Raw genomic sequence first — 24870 nt, 5'->3', positions numbered from 1 at the left:
GGAATTTCGGGCTGTCAGCATCCAGCTTTGCCGTCTCTTCCTCTATAAGCTTCAGCAAGTCCAAAGGCGTTTATAGGAGAGATTTGCTATGAGGTGCTTCAGGTCGTCTTGCTGAATCGCAATGAGCAGTCAGTAGCAAATATTGGTGGCAGAGAAATAAATAAAGGAACTCAGGTGGTCTTAGTGAAATTATAATGGAAGTACAAGAGCCATGGGGATCTACCTCTGCCGTCTGGCTTTTACTAACCTAAGGAAGCCCAGAAGCGCTAGCTTAATGTGAGTACAAAGACATTTAAAATGGAGATTCGCTGCCAAGTGCTTTAGGTCACTCTTTGAATTCACTATGAGGAGATGAAGGAAACATTAACTGAAGTGCAATTAAAAAGCTATCACAACTGCTCTTAATAAAACCAAGAGAGAGGGGTTTTATCATTCTTTCAGGCATTTTCAACTATCTTTATTTCCACCTAGGACAAATACCAAGAAAGAAGTATCTGTGTCTGGGTAAACAATAAGTAACTGGGAAAATATCAAAACAAAATTAATTTTGTTCTTTTCATAATGAGCTTTGAAAATGTTACTGTCTTTCCAGCATTTATTTATTTTGTTCATGCAAGCCTCTGGTGTTTGTTCATTTTCCTTTTAGGGAGAAGAGTAATTACAGCTTGAATGTAATACTCCAAAGGCAAGTGTACATCTCTACAGTAAAGGAGCAGAATTATCTCTACTATTGTGTTCATGACTCACAAAATTCATTATTTTTTTGCATGCCTGAGGGTCTGACAATGGGAAAGTCCAAGCCATGTGGAGTCTTTCAAAGAACCAAGACTGATTAAATTTGGAAGAGACTTTAAAGAAAAGTTTGTCTTCCTATGTGCCATGGAAAGACACATCTGTCCCTAGACCAGGTCACTCAGAAAGCAAGAAGAAGAAACACAAAGGAATACATTTCTTAAGCTAAAATTAATGAGCAGAAGGAAGGGAAATTACATTGCACCACAACTGAGTGGTCAAAGGAGAAAATGACAAACAGGGAAAGGACCATCTCTTCCTCTAGAGACCTGCCATCAACAGATATCTCTTGAGTCATCTTTCCAACCTTAGACAACTTCCAGGTTTATCTCTGAGCCTCACATTTGGCACAAGATATGTGGAGAAATACAATTATAAAGCACCGGAGTGAGACATGTCAGATGTAAAAGAGGAGAGGTCATCCAACAGAGACTAACATCAAAGGATCAGCATAAGGAAATATCCCCTCTTTGGTCACATGCACTGTTCCACAGAGATGTCACTTAAGTAAAAGTCATGCATTCATTTCCTCTCCATACCAAAATCTAAATACAAACCATAAGCTCACATCTTCTGCCTTTCACAAAAACTGCAGGAGGAGCAAGGCACAGAGCAACACATGAAGATTAGTGACTACTTAAAACTAAATTTATATCCAAAGGGAACAATGAAGAGTAACAAATTGGACCAGGAAGACAAGGAACCATTAAAAGACTCAGTGTTGTCAGAGAAACTTACCAGAAAGTCTTCATGTTTCTCACTGCAGATGTTGACATAAAATTCTAGGAGCACCTGCCAGTCACTAAGGTTTCAAGTATACTCTGGATCATATAGAATCATAGATTGGTCTGGGTTGGGAGGGACCTCTGAAGGATATCTACTCCAACCCCCTCTGCAATAAACAGGGGCATCCTGAATTAGATCAGGTTGCCCAGAGCCCTGTCGAGCCTTGCTTTGAGTATCTCCATGGATGGGACACCAACCACCTTCCCAGGCAACCTGTTCCAGTGTTCTGCTGCCCTCATGGTAAAGAACTTATTCCTTACATCCAATCTAAATTTACTCTTCTCTAGTTTGAAGCCATTGCCCCTTGTCCTATCACTGCAGGCCTCTGTAAACAGTCTCTCTCCATCCTTCTTGTAGGCCCTCTTCAGATATCAGAAAGCCACTATTAGGTCTTCCCAGAGATGTCTCTTCTCCAGGCTGAACAACCCCAGCTCCCTCAGCCTGTCTTTGTAGCTGAGGTGCTCCAACGCCCTGGTAATTTTCATGGCCCTCCTCTGGACCCACTCCATCAGGTCCATGTCCTTCCTGTACTGAGGGCTTCAGACCTGGATGTAGTACTCCAGGTGAGGTCTCACCACAGCAAAGTGGCAGAATCACCTCACTCAACCTGCTGGCTGTGCATCATTCGATGCAGCCAAGGCTGCCATTGGCCTTCTGTGATGCAAGCTCACACTGTCTGCTCATGTCCAGCTTCTTGTCCATCAGCACCCCTAAGTCCTTTTCCACATGGCTGTTTTCTATCACCTCATCCCCCAGTCTGTATGGACAGTGAGGACTGTTCTGGCCCAGGTGCTGAACCCTGCACTTGCTCTTGTTGATACAGCAGGGGTGTGTGTCATATTTAGGAGATAATCATCAGTTCTCAGCAACCTTTTCTACTCTGTGGCCAGATCATCTGTAGGCAAATATAAAGCCATAAATTTAAACACCTTATCATGGGCCTCTTTCTCAAGCTAGACCTTCACATAGTTGAAGGCTTCCCAAGGGAAATAAGGACTTGCTGCAAAACAACATCCAGAGTTTCGAGTGCAAAAGCACTGTCCAGAAATTGGAAAAATGAGCTATCACTTTCCAAGAAACAAAGGGCTGAAGGAAAGTCTAATTACAACTGTGAAGAATGGCACAGGCCTTGACACCAGGCATGAAATCAAAACATTGCTCAGCCAAAATCACATTCTTCCCTCATTCAAAGCCAGCCTCTAATCCTCTTTGCTCTGCATTCACAGTTGCACCACAGACAACACCAGCTACATTGGGTATGTATCAGAGAAAGATGCAAGAGCCTGTCAGTCAGGGACATCGCAAGGGAAAAAGTGTATCAAAGTCTTTGTCTTGGCAGCTGAAAACCTCCAAGGTTTGGATGGAAACTCCTCCCCAAGCACAGGAATTATAAGACATCTCTTAATGTTTTACAGGTTACCAGACACAATGAGGTCCAGTTTGACACCCTCACAGAAGAATGAAGACAAGAATAGGAAAGTTCTAGGAATCATGGATTAACACTTCTGAATCTGTCAACTCTAGTAGGTACACATGAAAGGTATGCGGATGGTAAACAGCTCACAGAAGGGACACTCCCACAGACCATAGACACAGTTTCTCACAATCATTTATTTTGATAATCAAGCAAGTAATATGCATGGAACCACAGCTGTAGGCATCATTTAACAACTTGGACAAACTCAGGTTTTACAGCTTCCCTTTACCCATTATATCCTATACCACAGCCAACTCTTTCACCTGTCCTGTGTCTGTACCGGCAAAGCTCTTCACCCTGCCCAAACATCAACAACTTCAATGGCCTCTTCAGACAGACACCATTGAAAGAAATGTTGTGCACACAACTTCTTAGAGCCCAGAGGTCACAACACAGGTACACACAAAGAGAAGTTTCTGCTCATCCCATATAATTTGAAGAACCCTCAAAGGTGCAAAGGGCCATGAGTAATATGGAGAGCAATGAAAGTCCTGATCATCCAAGTATCTGCTCAAAGGCAACATCATCTTTCTCCAGCACAATGGCAGCTTTGAAGATACCATCACATCAATGCAAAGTTTGCATCTGTGCCAAATCCCTACCATTCACAGGAATCATCATGCAACTGGGAAGTGATGAACTCACAACTTGGCCAGCTAGAGTCTGAGCAAAGTGATATTGCAAAGCAAGACATTTTCACAGACTCATTTTCTGTAGGCCAGCTATGAACCCTGGTAATTGACAAATCACAAACCATGTCTCCACCAGTACTTCATCACACAAAACACCTTGAAGAGCCTCCTCAAATCATTGTAGATAGCAATGTTGTTGATGATCATCATCTGCAGATACACTCCCACATTCTGTTCTTACTCTGCAGAGAAGCGTTGTCTCTAGGAGCACACATACAGCTATGAAATCCTTCCTCTTTACAGCTATAGACACCAAAGGTGTGTACAGGAACTGCCCCTGCACTCAGATAATTGGCACAGATGTGACATTCTCCACATTCAGACACCCTGAAGTTCAGCTGTAGTTCATGACCTCAAGCAAGGTAAGAGAAACATGCCAAAATTAATGGGTCAGGTGGAAGAAGATTTCTTTAGGCCCAGCTTACTGAAGACACTCAAATTGCAAGCTACTCCATCAGGACACATGGGTAAGTTAACTGTGAGAGGAATGACAGTCTCTTATTCTATGTCCTGCTCTGCTCTAACAGATCTCCCCCGAGTCTTGTCTCCAACGCCACACAACCTGCAGGTTTGTTTACAACCTTCTCATAACCAACAAAAACATACCATGAGAGGATGAAGCACTATGGTCACACCAAGAAGGGAAATAACATTTATCTACTCACCAAGAAGAAACAGAAGGATTCTAAAGCACAGGCATGATAAACATCCAGAATAAAAGAGGAGCAGTCATCCAAGAAACAGGGTCATCAAACTCATGGCTAGGGGGAATCTCCTTCCCTCTTTTGTCACATGCCCTGTTCCACAGAGATACCACTTCTGCTGAAGTAATGGTTACATCTGTTGCCCACAATAATAGCAGAGCACAAAGAGACTCTCATATCTTCTGCCTGTCACACCTGCTGCACTAACACACAATGCCCTGATAAACAAAGCTGTGCTGCCAGTTACAAGTAAACCAATATAGACAGGATACCAAGAAAATGAAAACAAACCATAAATCAGACAAGCAAGGCAAGGAAGCATTAAAAGAGAAGGTGTCAGAGAAACTCACCTGGAAGTCTTCTTGGTCTTCACCGCAAGTGTGGTCTCACTCTGAACTATGTAGTAGGTGGCTTCTTTTTAAGAAATAGTCATCCGCTCTCAACTCTTCCCCCCCTCCCCCCCCCCCCACTCTGTGGCCTGCTTATATTCCACAGATATAGCTCCCCAAGTGTAAAAACCTTCTCAGGGGCCTCTTTCTCAAGCTTGGTCTTATGATAATGCAGCTTCTGTGCGTAAGCTACATGCAGTGGCAATAAACAGTCATCCAAGAATCTACTCAAAGATACCACAATCCAACCACAGGATATTAGGCAGCTCAGAAGATATATGACACTCAAGGCTTCACGTGAATTGTAGGTTTATGTTCAGGAACTAAAAACATAAATCCATACTCAGGAACCCACATCTTGGCCAGTCACATTCCAAGCTGAACACTATCCACCTCAAGACTCATTTTATGTAGTCCACAGCCGTGAATCCTGGGAACTGACAAAACACACACCACGTCGCTACAGCACCCCCTCACACACAGCACCCTCCATATTATTCTCAAACCTTTCACTGCTCACATTACTATAATTAATTTTCATCATTCACGAAGAAACTCCATTAACAGAAAACCTTCTGAGGGAACTTCCTTTGCCCATGGATAATATTTGACTTCTCAACATGAGTGTGTGACAAACAAGAACATTTCTTCCAGTAACACTTTGAGGAATCAGATCTGTAAGAGTCTTTCTCTTTACAGCTGCAAACATGAAAGACAAAATGTGCTAGGTATGGTCACCCACACCATCAAAGACCCACCTTCAGATCATGACAATGAGCATAGTAAGAAGTTAACACAAGCAGAAAGGAAGTGATCTCAAAATAGTCTTAGAAATGGTGGCACTTAGAGACTGTACATAATTCAGGTGTTTAGTAGGTAGCAAATACACACTTTTCTCTTCCCAAAGCTCCCATGGGAAAAGAGAAACACATTTTCTTGGCCCTTTGAACAGCTTTTCAGGCCCAGATCCCAGAACTCCAGGCCCTCACCACTTGCAGGGTATTCTTTGACCTTCAGCAATTTCAAGCACATGACATAAAAGGTGCCCAGACCATATCTCTTCAAGGTTCACCACCAGCACACTACAGACTTCATGCAGATTTCTTTATAACTCTGTGCTAAGAAGGAAGATACATTTGTCTGCTCACAAATACTTTTGTTCAGGGAAGAAAAAACAGGGGTCTAAAACTAAACAAGGAGCTGTCCTCCAGACAAAACTGTGTCAGTGACCAGCTTTACTCCTGCTCCTTCTCTCTCACTCTGCAACTTAAATCTCCTTCATCCAGTCCTATCATATCTCCTGTCTTAACAAGACTAGGCACATCTGTCTAAATAAGTTCACAATAAGAGCTGATGTGATGAATGAACAAAACACATCTCCCATTTCCTCTGGCATCTCTTACACGCAGCCATGTATGTTTCCTCAAAGTGTTAGAACTCTCACAATTCTCTTTCACCTTCACAACACACACAAAGTCATTGTTGAGGGACCAGTTGTTACCCACTGCATTTCTCCATTCAATGCAAAATGATCCAATGTTGAGCAAATATCAAGGCATCATTGCATTGAATATCATCAGGGAGAAAGAGACTGAGAAGGGCAGAAAACACAAGCAGGTGAGTTCTATATCATGGGGGCTCTAATGGTCTATTCAAAGGCAATCTTTTCTGTCAGGAAGCTGTCTGACCCTCCTCATAACGCAAACATCCACTAGATAACAACACATCACATCTCATCAGGACAGCTCATTCCGCAGGAAAAACAGTATTACAGGAGTTGAGGGACAGAGTAACAACCTGCCAAGAGATAAAACAACAAAGCCAAACTCCAGCCCACAGCAGACCACCACTTCTCCAACCTTCCACACTACTGGCATGCTGAGCTAACATCCCTAGCAGGGTGATGCAGGAAAATTTGAATTCCCTGACAGGAATCTCGCTTTGGCAGCAGCCAGAGCAGGGTGGGGAGAGGAGAGAGGAATATCAGCAGCACCAGAGGGAGAAATGTGGGAGAAAGTCTGTGAAGAGTCACTCACCGGGGCAGCATTAGGGTCATGTGGACAGCCGTTAGCAGGGTCCTCCCCGAACAGAATGGTGGGCTCAACGGGCGGTGGGCAGGCAGGGAGGGTGTCGCAGCAGCTGCCGGGCGACAAGCGGAGATGGCTCTTGCGTGAGTCGGCAGTGAGAGACACCTCGTGTGAGTAGGAGCTCAGGAAGGCGCGGACGCCGTCGATGCCCACGAAGTGCGTGGCCGGCACGCCGCGCAAGGCACCGCCCGCAGGAGGAGGCAGCTGCGAGCGGCGCCACCGCCGCAGGCGCAGTACCAGCAGCAGCAGCAGGAAGGCGAGGAAGAGGCAGGAGACGGCCGCCACGGCCAGCACCAGCCAGCGCGTCAGGCTGCCCGCCGCCTCGCCCGGCACCGCCGCCGCTGCCTCGCTGCCCAGCTCGGCCAGCAGCTCGGCCACGCTCTCGGCCAGCACCACGGTCAGCGTGGCCGTGGCCGACAGCGCCGGCCGGCCGTGGTCCTTCACCAGCACCACCAGGCTCTGCCGGGCAGCGTCGCGGGCCAGCGGGAAGCGCGCAGTGCGCACCTCGCCGCTGTGCAGCCCGACGCGGAACAGCCCCGGCTCCGTCGCCTTGGCCAGCTCGTACGACAGCCACGCGTTCTGCCCCGCGTCCGCGTCCACCGCCACCACCTTGGCCACCAGCGCCCCGGGCTCCGACGACCGCGGCGCCAGCTCCACCCCCGACCAGCCACGGACACCGGCCCCGGACACGCCCGCCGCCGGCGGGTACAGCACCTGCGGGGCGTTGTCGTTCTCGTCCACGATCACGATCCGCACCGACACGTTGCTGCTCAGCGCCGGCGAGCCGCCGTCCTCCGCCAGCACCCACAGCCCCACCTCGCGCACCTCCTCGTAGTCGAAGGAGCGCAGCGCGTACAGCGCGCCCGTCTCCGCCTGCACCGACACGTACGACGACAGCGCCGCGCCACGCACCCGCCCCTCGCCCAGACGGTACCGCACGCGCGCGTTCTGACCCCAGTCCGCGTCCCGCGCCCGCACCGTCAGCACCAGCGCGCCCGCCGCGTTGTTCTCGGGCAGCCGGGCGCTGTAGCTCGCCTCGCTGAACACCGGCGCGTTGTCGTTCACGTCCAGCACCCTGAGGTTCAGCACCGTGCTGCTCCACAGAGACGGCGACCCGCCGTCGGCCGCCCTTACTGTCACGTTGTACTCCGACACCTCCTCCCGGTCCAGCTCCTTTGTTGTCACCACGCGGTAATAGTCCTCAAGAGACTTCTCCAGACGAAAAGGGACGCCTGCATCCAGAGAGCACCGCACCTGGCCGTTGGCTCCTGAGTCCCGGTCCTGCACGTGCAGCAGGGCTACCACTGTTCCCGACGGGGCATCCTCAGAAATCTCGTTCAAGGCCGAGGAGATAATCAGTTCGGGTGTGTTGTCGTTCTCATCTGTCACTGCGATCATGACTATAGCTTTGTCAGAAAGGCCGCCACCGTCCCGTGCCTGCACCTCCAGTTCATACGAGTAACCTTCCTCGAAGTCCAATTTCTGCACTAGTGTGATCACACCAGTGTCAGAGTTCAGTTTGAAAATCTCTGGGGCCATGTGTGTTGCTTTCTGCAGTGAGTATTTCACATGCCCGTTCATTCCCTCGTCAGGGTCCGTTGCCGTGACGGTGACGAGAGTGGAACCCACGGGCACGTCCTCGGGCACACGCACCGTGTATTCTGCGGGACTGAACACTGGTGCATTGTCGTTTGCATCCAGCACAGACACGCGGATCCGTGCTGTGCCTGTCCGCGATGGCTCTCCACCATCCTGTGCCTTTAGCACCAGCTCGTGAAATGCAGCCTTTTCCCGGTCCAGTGCCTTGGCCAGCACCAACTCAGGTCGTAGATCACCACCGGGACCCGCCTGCACAGTCAGTGAGAAGTGCTCGTCACCGCTCAGCTCGTAGCTCAGGAGGGAATTCTGTCCTGAGTCTGGGTCATGAGCCTCGGCCAGAGGAAATCGTGACCCAGGGGCTGTCATCTCGCTTATTTTCTCCTCCATAACAACATCCTTGAAGCTGGGCGCATTGTCGTTAATGTCTGTGATCTCCACTTCGACTCCGTACACCTGCATTTGCTCCTCCGCTATGAGCTCACACCGCAGCACGCATTTCTCCAGCAGCCGGCACAGCTGCTCTCTGTCTATCCTCTCCGCCGTCACCAAATGTCCCGTCTTCCCGTGCAGAGAGAAATACTGCGTCCTACCTTTCTCCAAGATGCGGATGCCACTCTCCCGGATTCCTGTCATCTGCAGCCCCAGGTCTTTGACCACGTCACCCACGAAAGAGCCCTTGGGCATCTCCTCGGGCACCGAATAGCGCAGTTGCCCCCACGCCGCTTCCCATGCCGACAGCAGGACGCAGCATAGCAGGGCCCGCGCCCGCCGGCCCCAGCTCCTACTCGCCGAGCACATCTCCGCCGCTTCACCGCCACAACGGATCGATATCCGCCTCCAGCTCCGGCTCCTCACTGTCGCTCGCTTCCGCCGGTCCCTCCGGCTCGCTGCAGCTCGGCTCCTCACCGCGGGGACACTCTCAGCCCGTCCGGACGCCGAGGCAGCCAGCCAGCGAGCCGGGCCGCAGCGGGCGGGGCTGCCTGCAGCGCTCCGGCTTCCTCTGGCTCCTGCTCGGTCAACAGCGGCGCCCGCAGCCTGCTGCCGGAACTGCAGCCACACGGCGCTGCCAGCAGGCGGCTTTTAATGGCGATACGTGATCTTGTTATCGGAGTATGATGTTGAGAATCCAACCATCTTTATCTCAACATCTCCATCACGAATTTCATAGCTTTTGGTACTTCTCGTGATTTAATTACTTTTCCCTCACCCTTTCGCTAGAATTCGTGCTTGCATTAATTTTACCTCACTCTGGTTTTGCAGATCCAAAAGCTTCACACGCCTAAATTAATTCCCCACACCCCAGGGCAACAGAATAAAGTATCAATGAACCCTCCCTTAAACTGAGACTTCCTTCTTTGGCTTTTCTTGGAGCCATTCTTTTCTTTATAGATGCTTGTTAACTTCTGTACATGGGAAAATTGATTTCTTAAGGGTGACGTCTGTAAAACAACATATTTATTTGACTTGCAAAATTATAGGGGTCTTATCCTATTAACCAAATGGTCAGGAATTTAGCTTTAAATAATGCTGTTCATATGGAACTAATTTCAAATCAGCTATATCACCATCACACAACGTGGTCTCTGTGAACATGCTCCAGGAGGCTGTTCCCCTACTGCTCGAAAATCATTCTCTGCCACCCGTCTCGGTATCAGGCTGTCGGCCACTTCGCACTGATTGTACCACAACTACCCAGCAGGCAGGAAGCAGCTGCGACGACCTCGTAAGGAATAAATATTGAGAGTTGTACTTATAAAGAAATTTATAATTAAAGGAATAATTAGACAGCCTGGAAGGACTGTTATCGGGCATCCTTTCATTAGAAAATAAGGTGAAAATGATTGCAAGGTGTTAATGAAGCGTTCAGTCCTCACTTTACTAGGCAGAGGACAAGTAGAGCTGCTCAGCATGAACTCAGGATCATTTGTAAATGTGCCTAATTAAATGTGCTTTTAAAAGTAATTAAAAGCAAACCCTTTGTCGTGGTCTAGTCATGATCAGAAGTGGCTAACAACTATAGCAAAAAGTGGCCGAAAGACCTAACGCGTCCTTGGGAAAAGAGAATGAGAACTAAAGAGGCTCTGAAATACACTACCTGAATTATTTTCTCCTTACTGAAATGTCATTCAGCACTCTCACATGTGTATGAAAGACAGACAGGAAGGGTTTAAAACAGAATTACCACTCGGGGAAGACAGAAAGAACACAGAACGCGCAAAACTCGCCTGCATAAAACGCATGTGTGCCATTAATACTGCTATTTCTGAAGCGGCACTCGGCAGATGACGGGAGAGAGGAACACGGTGTAACTACTCCTTTCATGGAGAAAACACAGGAATCTCCTTGGGTAAATCAACAGCTTGGTTTTCTAAACAATAGACCAAGAGTGAAAAAACTTCTCCAACAAGGGTCCAACACATTATCACGACAGCGTCACAGAGCCTTAATTTACCACCTTCACCGCTACTAACTCACACGACCAATAAATTTTACATATGAGGAACTAGCTATAACTTCTTTCATGGTAAAAGGAAGCACTTTCCAGGAACGAAAACTCAACAACATGAAGCCTACAGCATGTTTACCCAAGTTTGTCATGCAGAATCATTACTTAGAGCGTTCATTGTAAAAAAAAAAGGCACGTGGGACAAGTGAAGAAGCAAGTGTTGCTGCTGCCTATCTGGTCTGAGTGGAAGGGACAGACTCCGTACCTTCCTTAGTTCTTTTGTTCACAGAGACACCACCCAGCACTCAAGAGTAAAGAGGACATAGGTTCAGAAAGGGACAAAAATTAAAAGGAGAAAGCTCCAGCTTACCGACCTGAGGTCCGTCGGGGGCGGTAGGTGGATCTCCCGCGTCGGTGTTGCTGTCCGGCTTCGCCTTGCCGCAGGACTCGCCGCCCAGCAACTCCTCCGCGGGCAGCAGCGGAGGCAGCCAAGTGGCCTCGGTCAGGGCGCGGCCCGGAGCCACGCACAGGTTGTAGGAGTAGGGCAAGGTGCCCTCGCAGAAGTCCGCTGGGAAGGCGGCGCCCGCCAGAGACAAGCGCTGCGCGCCCAGGCAGCGCAGGACGGCGGGCGGCCCGGCCCTCCGCAGTCGCGCCAGCAGGGCCAGCCCCAGGCTGAGCAGGAAGAGCGCCGAGAGCAGAGCCAGCGCCAGCACCAGGTAGAACTGCAGCTCGGCCGGCGAGTCGGCGCCCGCCGGCCGCTCGCTCAGCTCCGGCAGCGCCTCCTGCAAGCTCTCGGCCAGCACCACGTGCAGCGTGGCCGTGGCCGACAGCGCCGGCTGCCCGTGGTCCTTCACCAGCGCCACCAGGCGCTGCTTGGCCGCGTCGCGCTCCGACACGGCCCGCGCCGTGCGCACCTCGCCGCTGTGCAGCCCCAGGCGGAACAGCGCCGGCTCCGGCGCCTGCAGCAGCTCGTACGACAGCCAGGCGTTACGCCCCGCGTCCGCGTCCACCGCCACCACCTTGGCCACCAGGTAGCCCACCTCGGCCGTGCGCGGCACCACCTCGAAGGGCGGCGCCTCGCCTGCTGCCGACGCTGCCGTCGGCCACAGCACCCGCGGCGCGTTGTCGTTGCGGTCCAGCACGAAGATGCGCACCGTGGCCGTCGAGCTGCGCGCCGGCACCCCGCCGTCCTGCGCCCGCACCGTCACCGTGAACTCGCGGCACTGCTCGTAGTCCAAGGAGCGCTGTGCGTACACCGCGCCGCTCTGCGCCTCCACCGACACCGGCGGCGCTACCGAGTCCGCGCTGCCGCTCTCCAGCCAGTAGCTGACGCGCCCGTTGGCACCCGCGTCGGCGTCCCGGGCCTGCACGCGCAGCACCGGCGCTCCCGCCGCGTTGTTCTCGGCCACGTAGGCGCTGTACACCTCCTCCTCGAACACCGGCGCGTTGTCGTTCACGTCCGACACCTCCAGCACCAGCACCGCTTGGCTCGACAGCGTTGGGCTGCCCCGGTCCCTGGCCACCAGAGTCACCCGGTGCTGGTCTGCAAGCTCCCGGTCCAGCGTGCTCGCCGTTACCACCTTGTATGAACCGACCGAGGACGCCACTAGCGACAGCGGCGCCTCTCCCGACAGCTCGCACCGCACCTGGCCGTTCTCTCCAGAGTCTCGGTCCCGCACTTTCACCAGGGCCACCACGGTGCCGACAGGAGCGTCCTCGGGGACCGAATTCGATGCTGACGTCAGTGTTACTTCTGGTGCATTGTCGTTCACGTCCAGCACCTCCACCTCCACTTCGCAGTGTGCCCTTAACCCCCCGCCGTCCCTTGCCTCCACGGCCAAGCTGAACGAGCGTGTATCTTCAAAGTCCAGCGCTTCCTGAAGCGTGATGATCCCGCTCTCTGCGTCCACGGCGAATTTCTGAAGCACCTTGGCCGGCATTTTCCCGAAGCCGTACGTGATGTGGGCGTTGGTGCCGACGTCAGCGTCGGTGGCCGAGGCATTCAGCAGTATCGAACCCGGCGGCGAATCCTCGAGGAGACTCACGTGGTACCGGTCCTGCGCGAACACGGGGGCGTTGTCGTTGGCGTCGGTGACGTTAATAAAAAGCTGGGCGGTGCCGCTGCGGGGCGGGTCGCCGCCGTCCAGCGCCGTCAGCAACAGCCGCAGGTTCTGTTCGCTCTCCCGGTCCAGCGCTCGGCGGAGCACTAGCTCTGCGAACTTGCTGCCATCCTGCTTCTCCTTCACTTCCACCTCAAAGTACTTGTTGGTCTCCAGCTCGTAACCCTGCAGAGAGTTGCTGCCCACGTCCGCATCTTCTGCCATGCCCAAGTAAAAGTGGGCGCCAGGAGAAGTCAATTCGTTGATTTCTAGCTGGAAATGGTCTTGGAGGAAGAGCGGTGCGTGGTCGTTGATGTCCTGGATGGCCACCTCAACATGGAAAACGTTGAGAGGGTTGTGCACCACCGCGTCGAAGCTGACGGAGCAGGTCGGTGCCTCGCCGCACATCTCCTCCCGGTCCAGTCTCTCGCTCACATACAGGTTGCCGGTGTCCCCGCTCACGCTGAAATACTGCTTCTCAGCGCTGAGACGCAGCTTGCGTGCCGGCAGCTCTGCCGGGCTCAGCCCCATGTCTCGCGCCAGCGGCCCCACAAGCGAACCTCCGCTCAGCTCCTCGGTGATTGAGTAGTGGATCGGCTCCGGCGCCGCCTGGCAGCACAAGCTCAGCAGCACAGCGGCCAGCAGCAGCACTTTCCCGGCTGCTCGCTGCCGCCCCGGGCTCGGGCTCTGCCTGGTCGCCATTGTGGGTAGCACTCGTTTCATTCCTCTTTCCTGTCGCTGCACTCCCTCCCTTCTAGCCGCTCTCGGCACAGAGCGCTGGGACCGCTGGAGGGCAGCGATCTCGGCTCCGGCCCAAACGCTTCTGCTCCCCGTCCTGCTTCTCAACTCTGCTGTCCGTATCGGTTGCTCTTCTGGTTGCCGCCGAGCGAGCGAGCAGCCTGCGGGGGCCGGACACTGCGGCGTCTGCGGCTGCAGCTCCAGCGCGGCTTCGCGTCGGGCAACAGCGACACCTGGAGGCGTCGCGTCCCCACTGCAGCTGCCTCATATCCGCCACCAGCGTGGATCGGGTTCTGTGAGCTATTTAGGGGCTGCGGCCGGCTTTGGGGTCTCATGTGTAGTAGCATCCAGAAACACAGAGGGACTTTATTATCAGGGACGCTATTTATATTAACACCGCCAGCAGTGTCTGAAAGTGTTTTGTGGGTGCACTAGGGTTTTAATGGAGTAGCAGGAACTTTGAAATATTTTAGGGATTGTGTCCTGATTTGGTATGACAAGAAAGAAAAAAGAAATCTCTGACAGTGCAATAAAAACCTTTCTCAGGCAAGTTTTCAGACTTCACTGATACTTCATTTGTGCACACGTGTCTCTGAAGCCCATGCGAAGTGCAATACAATTTTACTCTCAAAAGCTCAGGTTTGATTCTGATTGACAGCAAGAATTAAGATTGATGTAGAAACATGAAACCTAAAAGTAGCAGACCAATGTCACAGCACCTAAGTAGCAGAGAAAAAAGAAAGGCAAAACTGAACTCTTTGCCCCATGCACATCCTGACACTGACTCTTCTTCCTTCCAAAGAAATCTTCAGTGCTCTTGGATGAAACTTTGACACCTGAAACCTGCTCTAAGACTCAGCTTCACTTTTCTATCTCTTTGATTTTGGGATCTTCTAAGTAAAATTCCCACCCTCTACCCAGATCATTTAAAGACATCATGAACAGATAAAAAGTTTTCAGTAATTTCTGACAATTAATATACAATCTCAGGATCTTCATCTGATCTCATTGGGGTAGGAATAAGTTTTCAAAAGCTTTATCACACTTCAGCCTTAAAAACTCATTCACAGAGCACCTGTAAAGTCAGTAAGGCTTTAGCATACAAGCTGGGCAACTTGAGGGAGTGTGGAAGGTATGTTAGGTTTTCTTTAACTGACAGAAGGACTTTAATAGAAACAAAACAAACTCTCTGGTGCTTCACTAAAGCAAGGAAGCCAAACCAAATACCTCTCACTGACCCCCCTGGGGCTGCTGTGCAGGGTAGGAACGAACAGGGTCCTGTAGTCTTGTAGTCCTAAAACACATAAGAACAACTCACAGGTAGCTGGGGCTGGCCAGCAGCACTGCATAGTCTGTATTATGTTCCTGAGCTTTCCAAAGAAGATCAGAGGTCACTACTACAATGCAATAATGCTGACTTATCTTGTGTGGTGTTTATAACCACCTGGAGTAAACAATGAGTAGTTAAGCATGAAAGTGCTCTCCACCATGTGGTAAAGCAGAACATCAAATCTTTCAACAATTTCTGATGATTAATAAACAAAATCAGAAGCTATAATTTGTCCTGCTGAAGTAAATACTGGGCTACTGGTATGTACAGCTGCTTTGCCAAAATCCTTCCTTGAAAATCCATGTGCCACAGCACCTGAAAGCCACTAAGGTCTGAAACTTCAAGTGAAGCCTTAAAATCTTAGTTTGGACTATATGGTAAGGGGGTGTGATTTTGCAAATTCAACAGTTCTTGTTATTTGTTATATTTTGTTGCTTGTTGATCTCCACATGAAGTGTAAATGTCAGAGAACTTTATCTGAGTATATAGTGTCATGACTCATGTTATCTTCCATTTCTGTTACACTTTCTTTGTACTCAACACTGTCTTCCTGTGGCTGCCAAGGCAGGTCTGTACTTGCTGGAAAACAAACAAGTAAGCAACCAACCAAAACCCCACCAACACAACAAAATCCCAGACCAAACAATGTAAAGTGTAAAATAAGAATCCCAGAATGGAACACACAACTGATGGTCTACCAGGCATCAAAGTCTGAAGAAAGTTCAAGGGTGGGAAAATGTAATAATGGCTTTTATGAAACTCTTCATCAAACTGTTACGAGCAGATATAGACGGATAATGGAGGTTTCACATCAGAACTGTAACATGCTCTACGCCTACATCCTTGTTGTTCTTTCACTCCAACCCCACACAAATTGCAGGTTTTCTTCAGATTCTCATAACTGGCAAAAAGATATCATGAAAGGATGGTGCTCCACATTCTTAGCAAGAAGAGAGGTATGTTTGTCCTCTCACAACCATTCTAAAAAGTAACATGAGTATTCCAAACCACAAGTAAAAGCCAAAATAAAAGAGGAATAGCAATCCAACAGAAAATGGTTCATCAATCTATCCACACAGGCAGCATCTTCTCCCTTCTTTCATCACACAAACTATTCCACAAAGATATAACCTCTCCTAAGGTCACGTTTACAGCTATTCCTCCATTACAAAAATCAAGAACACCTGCCTCACATCTCCTGCCTTCCTGCCTTCCACACCAATTGCAACACAAGCAAAAGACACGTTGCTAAATGAAGATATATACCATTAGTTATAATTAAACCTTCAGACACAGAAAACCAGGAAAAGGGAAAAGATAAAATCCTATAAGGAATGCAAGGAAAGTGATGCCAGAGAAGCTCAACGGGAAGGCATCTCAGTCTTCACTATGGGCCCTGAAATTCATCCCTGAGAGGAACCAAGGTCTCAAACTGCAAATGCCATCCTAACATCTTACTCTGGACTTCACAGCAGGAAGGTTCATTAGAAGAAAGAGTCATCAACTCTCATAATTTTCTTTACTCTGTGGCCTGATCATCTCACACAGCTCTGAAGTCCTAAGATAAACACATTCTCATGGGCTTCTTTTTCAGCCTCCTGGGAAAGCAGAACACATTCTATTTCAGCTTCTGCTTCATTCTCCTCAAACCCAAAATTCTGTCTTCCACTGGCTTATGGTTTCCAAAAAGAAGTAGGGATTTGCTGCAAAACAACACTCACTGTTTCAAAAGCATAAAGTAGTATCCAGAAATGGGGAAAATGAACCATGTCCTTCCAGGAAAGAAAGGCCTGAAAGAAAGTCTATTTACAACTGTGAAGAAATTCTATTTCACAACATTCCAGGGAGTTATAATGTTGGCTCTTTATGAGTAAGACCCTGACATCTGTCTGTTTCAGAGTTCCAGACTTTTGCTGAAATTATTGACAAAATTCATCTTTGCCTCTCTTTTTTTTGTTTTTCAATGCCCCTTGTGCTGACACAGGTTCAGAAAGTTAAAATGATGAAAACATTTCCTTTATTAAAGCAACAGACACAACAGATTCAGGTTTGCCAATGATTAAGCTCAAGTTAATAAATCCTGGGTAACATTTTAAAAAGTCAGAGATGTAAATCTTTGCAATAGCACAGATATCCAATAGAAATGCAGCAAAACTTCAGCTGCATGTTGAAGACACAGTTGTTACCAAGAAGGTGCCCATGTCTTTGGTGGAGGAAAAGGAGCACAGCCTATTGACTGTCCTCGTGTCTTCTAAATCTGCAGTATTTCCATCCCAAATTGGAGTGTGTGGCGAGTGCAGACAGGGGGACATCAAATCTTAGTAAGTGAGAAGGAAGCAGAAGGCTGTTTGGGTCCTGAAGTATTTTTAACCACTGGACTCAGTGATAATGATAATTTTTCATTGATTGCATGAGCTATTTATTGGGCTGTCTGTGTGGACCCATAGGAAAGAGGAGATCCTCTTGTTATAAAAACTATCAGTTTCCTGGCTCTCACAGCATCTGTGCAAGATGCAGCCTGCATACAAGAGATAATTGAGAAGCATGAATTAAGGAGATCTCTGATGTCATCTCCTATCAACCCTGCACAGTTAACTCCTGGATGGTCTTCAGAGGCCAGTGCCCAAGATGGCATAAAACCTGCCTGTGCTATGATTGCTGCTGTGGCTCAAGTGCAGCCTCCAGAGCAGCCAATACACATAACCTGGAATTAATTTGTGCAAGAGACAGTGGACTATGGGTGTCACGTGGGTTGGACTGAACAAACTGCAAGGAACCTACATGTTAAATTTATCAGGTTCATTTGGCTGTTAAGCATTTAAATAAAAATGTGACAAAGACTGAAAAGATCTTTGGTGTAGAGCCCTAGAACTGAGGTAACAGGCATTAAGGGGGACTTCAAGACAGATGGTGAGGCACTTTTTAGGATGTCAGGTAGTGCTAGGACCGGGGGGAATAGAGCATAACTGAAAATGGGTAGATCCAGATTGGATGTTAGGAAGAAGTTCTTCCCTATGAGAGTGGTGAGGCACTGGAACAGGTTGCCCAGGAAGGTGGTGGAAGCCTCATGCCTGGAGGTTTTTAAGGCCAGGCTGGATGTGGCTCTGAGCAACCTGATCTAGTGTGAGGTGTGACAGGGGCGGGGTGGAACCAGATGATCATTGAGGTCCCTTCCAACCTTAACAATTCTATGATTCTGTGATGTTATGACCACTGCAGTTCTCCAAGTATTACTTACAGCTACTGTCAAAATATTAACCCTGCCAGAAAAACACAGATAGCAAGTAAGGAGTAGCTTAGAGAATAAATTGTGTCTACTGCTCCAAACAAGAACTTGATTGATTTAGAGGAGTGTTGGACAAAAAAACTTGCATCCCTGGTGAAGGCAGTGAGCCACCCTCCTCAGTGGGTAATGGCTCTTTAATGTCCTGAGCCCATTACTGAAATTCCAGTAGGGCCCTGAAGAGTTTGTGTAAGTTTTGTAATAGACACAGGAGCACAAATGCTATTAATCAGTAGTAAAATTGCTAAGGACAGCCAACATTATTACCTTAGAGTAAACCAAATCCTAAGATAAGGTGTGGAAACTTCCAGATGGGAAAAACACCTGGGAAAAGTTAGTAATATTGTTGGTTTTGAAAAGAGCACAGTCTGTCATCAGTCCTTGTCTCTGCTGAATCTACAGTCTTTCGATCCCAGCTGCTGCTTCTATGTCTGTCCATAAACACCTCTTGGTTGTAAATGACCTTGCTCTGAAGTGTACTAAATAAAAGTGCATTGCTCTAAGCTAGGCAGTTATCCCACAAATTTGGATAAAGGAGATTTCACATAAGAGGTATAAGCTTGTCTGCCCATGCAACATCATTCTACATGCAGAGATATTGTGTAAAAGCTTTATTGTTGGAGCATTGTCATTGCCTTTCAGGACAGGATCATAGCGGTCCCAGGCATGAAATCAAGCCATTGCCCGGTCAAACCTACATTGATCCACTTACTTTACTGCTTCAAAGACAGCATATCAACCTCCTCACTCTGTATTCACAGCCTTTATTTGCACCTGTGACAACATCCAACTTTTGGGCATCTGTCAGCCACGAGATAAAAAGCATTTTATTCAGTGACATTTTATGAAAACATTATATCAAAGTCTTTCTCTTGGAAGCTGAACAACCTCAGGGTATGAATGGAAACTGCTTTCCCAGCCTGGTATCTGGTTTGTAAAAGGTACATAGGAAGATGTTACAGGTTTAAATCATATCTTAATTGTAAATAAGTTGTAAACTATTTGCTTAAATGTAAATAAGGATCACAGATGATTTTATGCTAATGGCCATGAGAACAATTCTGTTTGGACAACAAGAAGAGGAAAATGGACCCAAGTACAACTCTGGGACTCATAAAACTATGAGTCAATGAAACATCTACACCTACCTTTCAGCCATTTCCAACTACAGAACAGTGAAATCTTCCAGGTGTCCTGCATCTGTGCAGAACACTTCAGCATGCTCAAATAACAGGGAAGCACCATTGAAAGAAACATTTCCCACAGAATTTCTCTTACAGAGAACATAGATCACAACACAGCTACATGAGGAGAGACTTCTCTGCTCATGGCACATGCAGCTCAGTTAATGACTCAATTATCAGTATAAGCTTGACACCACCATCAAGAACATGCTCACTTTGGAAGATATCTGTGCATACAACCGTTAAGGCAATGCTTATGTCTACAACCAATAACTATCAGTCACGGGAAAAAATGTATCAGAGCCAGAAATTACTGAGAAGAATACCCTCTCGTCCCCTACAATCACACCAATTTTAATACCAACAAAACATCAGCAGATCTCTGAAAGTGTTTGCTATGAAAGGAAGAAAGGCAAGAAATTAAGATATGTGGAAATTAAGGGATCAGAATATACTCTTCTAGATATTGGCATTTAGAGTGCATATACAATAAGATACTCAGTAGAAAATGAAGAGTATTGCCTTCTTCTACAGATCCCATTATGACACTTGTCATAAGGGGAAAAAAAGTCACAACAAGCTACAAACATACAATAAAAAACTGCCAGAAATCCCAAAACAACTGGAATAAAATGTCTCAGGCCGAACTTTTACAGGAAGAAGAAATTCACACTGAATTACGAGCAAACATTAGCTATAGAGACCTTCAACAGCCTTTCCCTCACAGTGCTATGACTCTAGTCTCCAGTCTTTCAAAACCAGGAAGGTATTCTTAGACCCTAATAATTTGCAAGAACTTAAAATGCCAGTAGACCACACAAAAGACTAGTAACGTGTGCACAGCTCTCCCTCCCCTTCCCTGACTGCACAAATGAAAGAAAGTGTGAAAAGAATAACTAGAAATCAAGAGAGAGGAAAAAAAAAAAAAAGGAAAGTCCTCGGAGAGGCACTCACCGGAGCATTGTTGACATCCTGCGGCGGTGCACCGGCAGGATCCTCACCGAGCAGCGGTGCGGGCTCGTCGGGCAGCGGGCGGGCAGGGAGGGTGTCGCAGCAGCTGCCGGGCGACAAGCGGAGCTGGCTCTTGCGTGAGTCGGCAGTGAGCGAAACCTCGTGTGAGTAGGAGCTCAGGAAGGCGCGGACGCCGTCGATGCCCACGAAGTGCGTGGCCGGCACGCCGCGCAAGGCACCGCCCGCAGGAGGAGGCAGCTGCGAGCGGCGCCACCGCCGCAGGCGCAGTGCCAGCAGCAGCAGCAGGAAGGCGAGGAAGAGGCAGGAGACGGCCGCCACGGCCAGCACCAGCCAGCGCGTCAGGCTGCCCGCCGCCTCGCCCGGCACCGCCGCCGCAGCCTCACTGCCCAGCTCGGCCAGCAGCTCGGCCACGCTCTCGGCCAGCACCACGGTCAGCGTGGCCGTGGCCGACAGCGCCGGCCGGCCGTGGTCCTTCACCAGCACCACCAGGCTCTGCCGGGCAGCGTCGCGGGCCAGCGGGAAGCGCGCAGTGCGCACCTCGCCGCTGTGCAGCCCGACGCGGAACAGCCCCGGCTCCGTCGCCTTGGCCAGCTCGTACGACAGCCACGCGTTCTGCCCCGCGTCCGCGTCCACCGCCACCACCTTGGCCACCAGCGCCCCGGGCTCCGACGACCGCGGCGCCAGCTCCACCCCCGACCAGCCACGGACACCGGACCCGGGCACGCCCGCCGCCGGTGGCGGGTACAGCACCTGCGGGGCGTTGTCGTTCTCGTCCACGATCACGATCCGCACCGACACGTTGCTGCTCAGCGCCGGCGAGCCGCCGTCCTCCGCCAGCACCCACAGCCCCACCTCGCGCACCTCCTCGTAGTCGAAGGAGCGCAGCGCGTACAGCGCGCCCGTCTCCGCCTGCACCGACACGTACGACGACAGCGCCGCGCCACGCACCCGCCCCTCGCCCAGACGGTACCGCACGCGCGCGTTCTGACCCCAGTCCGCGTCCCGCGCCCGCACCGTCAGCACCAGCGCGCCCGCCGCGTTGTTCTCGGGCAGCCGGGCGCTGTAGCTCGCCTCGCTGAACACCGGCGCGTTGTCGTTCACGTCTAGCACCCTAAGGTTCAGCACCGTGCTGCTCCACAGCGACGGCGACCCGCCATCGGCCGCCCTTACTGTCACGTTGTACTCCGACACCTCCTCCCGGTCCAGCTCCCTCGTCGTCACCACGCTGTAGTAGTTGCCGCGAGAGCTCTGCAGTCGGAACGGGACTCCCGCGTCCAGGGAGCACCGCACCTGGCCGTTGGCTCCTGAGTCCCGGTCCTGCACGTGCAGCAGGGCCACCACCGTTCCTGACGGGGCGTCCTCAGAGATCTCGCTGAGCGTCGACCTAACTGAAATCTCGGGCACGTTGTCATTGACATCTGTCACGGTTATTGTGATCTGTGCCTTGTCGAAAAGTTCTTCCCCATCATATGCCTGCACCTCTAATTCATGTGAGGAGATCTCCTCAAAGTCTAATTTTTCCTTAAGAATTATTTCTCCTGTCTCAGGGTCAAGCTGGAAAAGCTCTGACGCTCGGTCTGAGATTTTATTAAAAACGTATCTCACATGGCCATTCAGCCCTTCGTCAGGGTCGGTGGCCGTGACGGTGACAAGGGCGGAGCCCACGGGCACATCCTCAGGCACACGCACCGTGTACTCTGCTGGGCTAAACACGGGCGCGTTGTCGTTTGCGTCCAGCACAACCACGCGGATCCGCACCGTGCCCGTCCGTGACGGCTCTCCGCCGTCCCTCGCCTTCAGCACCAGCTCGTGAAATGCCTCCTCCTCCCGGTCCAGTGCCTTGGCGAGCACCAGCTCGGGACGCCGATCGCTGCCGGGGCTCTCTTGCACTGCCAGGGAGAAGTGTTCGTCACCGCTCAGCTCATAGCTCAGGAGGGAATTTAATCCTGCGTCCGGATCGTGAGCCTCAGGCAGAGGAAGTCGTGAACCAGGAGCTATCCTCTCGCTCACTCTCAGTTCTTTTTCTGTCTCTCGAAAGCTAGGAGAGTGGTCGTTAATGTCCGTGATCTCCACTTCGATCTCATAAATCTTCATTTCCCCTTCCACTATCAGCTCACGCCGCAGCACACATTTCTCCAGCAGCCGGCACAGCTGCTCTCTGTCTATCCTCTCTGCCGTCACCAAATGTCCCGTCTTTCCGTGCAGAGAGAAATACTGCGTCCTACCTTCCGAGACAAGGTGAATGCCGCTGTCACTGAACGTCGTCATCTGCAGCCCCAGGTCCTTGGCCACATCTCCCACGAAAGAGCCCTTGGGCATCTCCTCCGGCACCGAGTACCGCAGCTGCCCCCGTGCCGCTTCCCATGCCAACAGCAGGACGCAGCATAGCAGGGCCCGCGTCCGCCGGCCCCAGAGTCCCCACGCCGAGCACATCTCTACCACCACACCGCCGTCACGAATCGAGATCCGCCTCTGGCTTCTGCTCTCCGCTCCCGCCGGCCCCTCCGGCTCGCTGCAGCTCAGCTCCGCACCGCCGAGACGCTCTCAGGCCGCCCGGACGCCGAGCCAGCCTGCGAGCGAGCGGGGCCGCAGCGGGCGGGGCTCTCTGCAGCGCTCCGGCTTCCTCTGGCTCCTGCTCGGTCAACAGCGGCGCCCGCAGCCTCCTGCCGGAACTGCATCAACACGGCGCTGCCTGCAGATGATTTTTCATGACTTTTATTGGTCTTTTATTCTCATTTAATGGTGATATAATACTGAGTTTCCGTAATCACATATATAGACTATCACGTGTCTTATCTCGCGCATTGGAAAGCACAATCTGCACCGGAAATTTCGCAGTTTTTTTCTAGCAGTCGTACTGGAATTAATTTTGCCTCACACCCATTCTGCAAATCAAAAAGCGTCATGCAGCCACATTCAGACCAGCACCAGCAATGGATGCTGAGATTAGCAGCAACGAAATTACTCCCTCAAGCAGAGACCTGTTATTTTGTATACTGGCTTATTCTCCAATCCATTCTATTCTCTAACTCTGCCTTTTTTTTCCTTAGGATGGGAAAATTGACTTGCTAACGGCAACAGATATAAGCCAAAACGCTTCTTTTTCATAACACGACGTATAGAGTATTAAGAGTCTCATCCAATTTCTCTGTATCATGATTTTCAATATAATTTTTATTTTAATGATGGATAGAAGAGCAAAAAGTCAAAGGAGGTTCTGAAATACTAAAAGTGATATTCAGACCCTTTCCTGTAAAGCCAGAGGTATCAGGCTAATTAACTCAAGAGGAAGGAACTTTGTTTTAAATACTGCAGCTCACATGGAACATGTTTCAAATCAACTACACAGCCATCATAGTAAAAGATGAAAGGCTGAAGGTGAGGCCAGTCAAATGAAATGGAGAATCTAAGCTCCCTAAGCCCTCAGACCTCCTAGGAAGGTGGTGCTGGCATTTCTGTTTAAGTCTTGGAAACACAGGGCTCGAAAATAATTTTCTGCCACATGCACTGGTTTCTGATGGTTGGTCACTTCATCCCTTCTCACTGGTAGTACCACAACAACCCATGAGGCAGAAAGCATCTGTTGCGACTTGTTTAAGAGCCTACATAAATTTTGCTGTTTATACTCTATTTATACAATTTTAAAATGGTCTGACAGCTTGAAGGACTAGGAACGGGCTTTTCTTTTACCTGAAATGAAGGTCAGAATGATTCCAATGTCATCTAATCACTGAATCTCCTGATTCTGATTTAGTAGGCCACCTTTTCGCAAAAAGCACTGTAGGAACGCAGAAGACAAGCACAGCAGCTCATCCTAAAATGTGCGGATCATTTGTGCACATTCAAATGATGAATTGCTGTCATTAGTGTATTCCCGTGTCGTTGCCGACATGCTCATCCTTTAAAGAAGCAAGGACAATTACTGCAGAAAGAGACAGAGAAGGAATTCCTCGGGTTTGAATTCACCTATCAATGCGATATAGCATGTCGAAGCACCTCGCTTTGGGAAAGCACCCCGTTTCGGGAACATGAAACAAACAATTCTGAGAAATGAATAGGCGATTATTTCTTTTACTCGAAGTCTCATTCATCATCCACACCCGCACATGGTCAGAGGTGGTCGGGAAAGAAGTAACTACCACGGAGCATGGGAAAAAACCCAACTAGAAAAGACTGAACCTACAATCAGTGAAGAACCAAGGAGTACTGCCGCTAGCTGTATACTCTGAGTGAAAGGGAGATACTCAGTTCCTTTCATCATTCCTTCCTTCCATACTTCAGAGACACGGACC

At 49.9% G+C, this 24870-nt stretch overlaps 4 protein-coding genes across 4 annotated transcripts in view; all 4 read right to left on the bottom strand.

The window, feature by feature from the left end:
- The window catches only part of LOC104299838 (protocadherin gamma-C5-like), a 202516-nt gene that overhangs the window by 174985 nt on the left and 2661 nt on the right, over positions 1-24870 (bottom strand). The gene's annotated exons all lie outside the window — the stretch shown is intronic.
- On the bottom strand, positions 52-9342 carry LOC104309062 (protocadherin gamma-A2-like). Its single transcript, XM_054168601.1, has 2 exons — positions 6877-9342; positions 52-111 (listed from the first exon to the last, which is right to left on the bottom strand). Exons 1-2 carry the CDS (start codon positions 9322-9324, stop codon positions 52-54), a joined length of 2508 nt encoding a protein of 835 aa, XP_054024576.1. The 5' UTR covers positions 9325-9342.
- LOC128897949 (protocadherin gamma-B5-like) lies at positions 9446-13773 on the bottom strand. The gene is made up of 3 exons (XM_054168600.1): positions 11343-13773; positions 10709-10841; positions 9446-9533 (listed from the first exon to the last, which is right to left on the bottom strand). The coding sequence occupies exons 1-3, from the start codon at positions 13771-13773 to the stop codon at positions 9446-9448; spliced, it is 2652 nt and encodes an 883-aa protein (XP_054024575.1).
- LOC104309061 (protocadherin gamma-A10-like) lies at positions 18394-23026 on the bottom strand. Its single transcript, XM_054168599.1, has 2 exons — positions 20561-23026; positions 18394-18399 (listed from the first exon to the last, which is right to left on the bottom strand). The coding sequence occupies exons 1-2, from the start codon at positions 23009-23011 to the stop codon at positions 18394-18396; spliced, it is 2457 nt and encodes an 818-aa protein (XP_054024574.1). The 5' UTR covers positions 23012-23026.

This window comes from Dryobates pubescens, chromosome 16, assembly GCF_014839835.1.
Source record: "Dryobates pubescens isolate bDryPub1 chromosome 16, bDryPub1.pri, whole genome shotgun sequence".
NCBI classification, from domain to species: domain Eukaryota; kingdom Metazoa; phylum Chordata; class Aves; order Piciformes; family Picidae; genus Dryobates; species Dryobates pubescens.
This window is presented reverse-complemented; position numbering and strand designations above follow the sequence as displayed.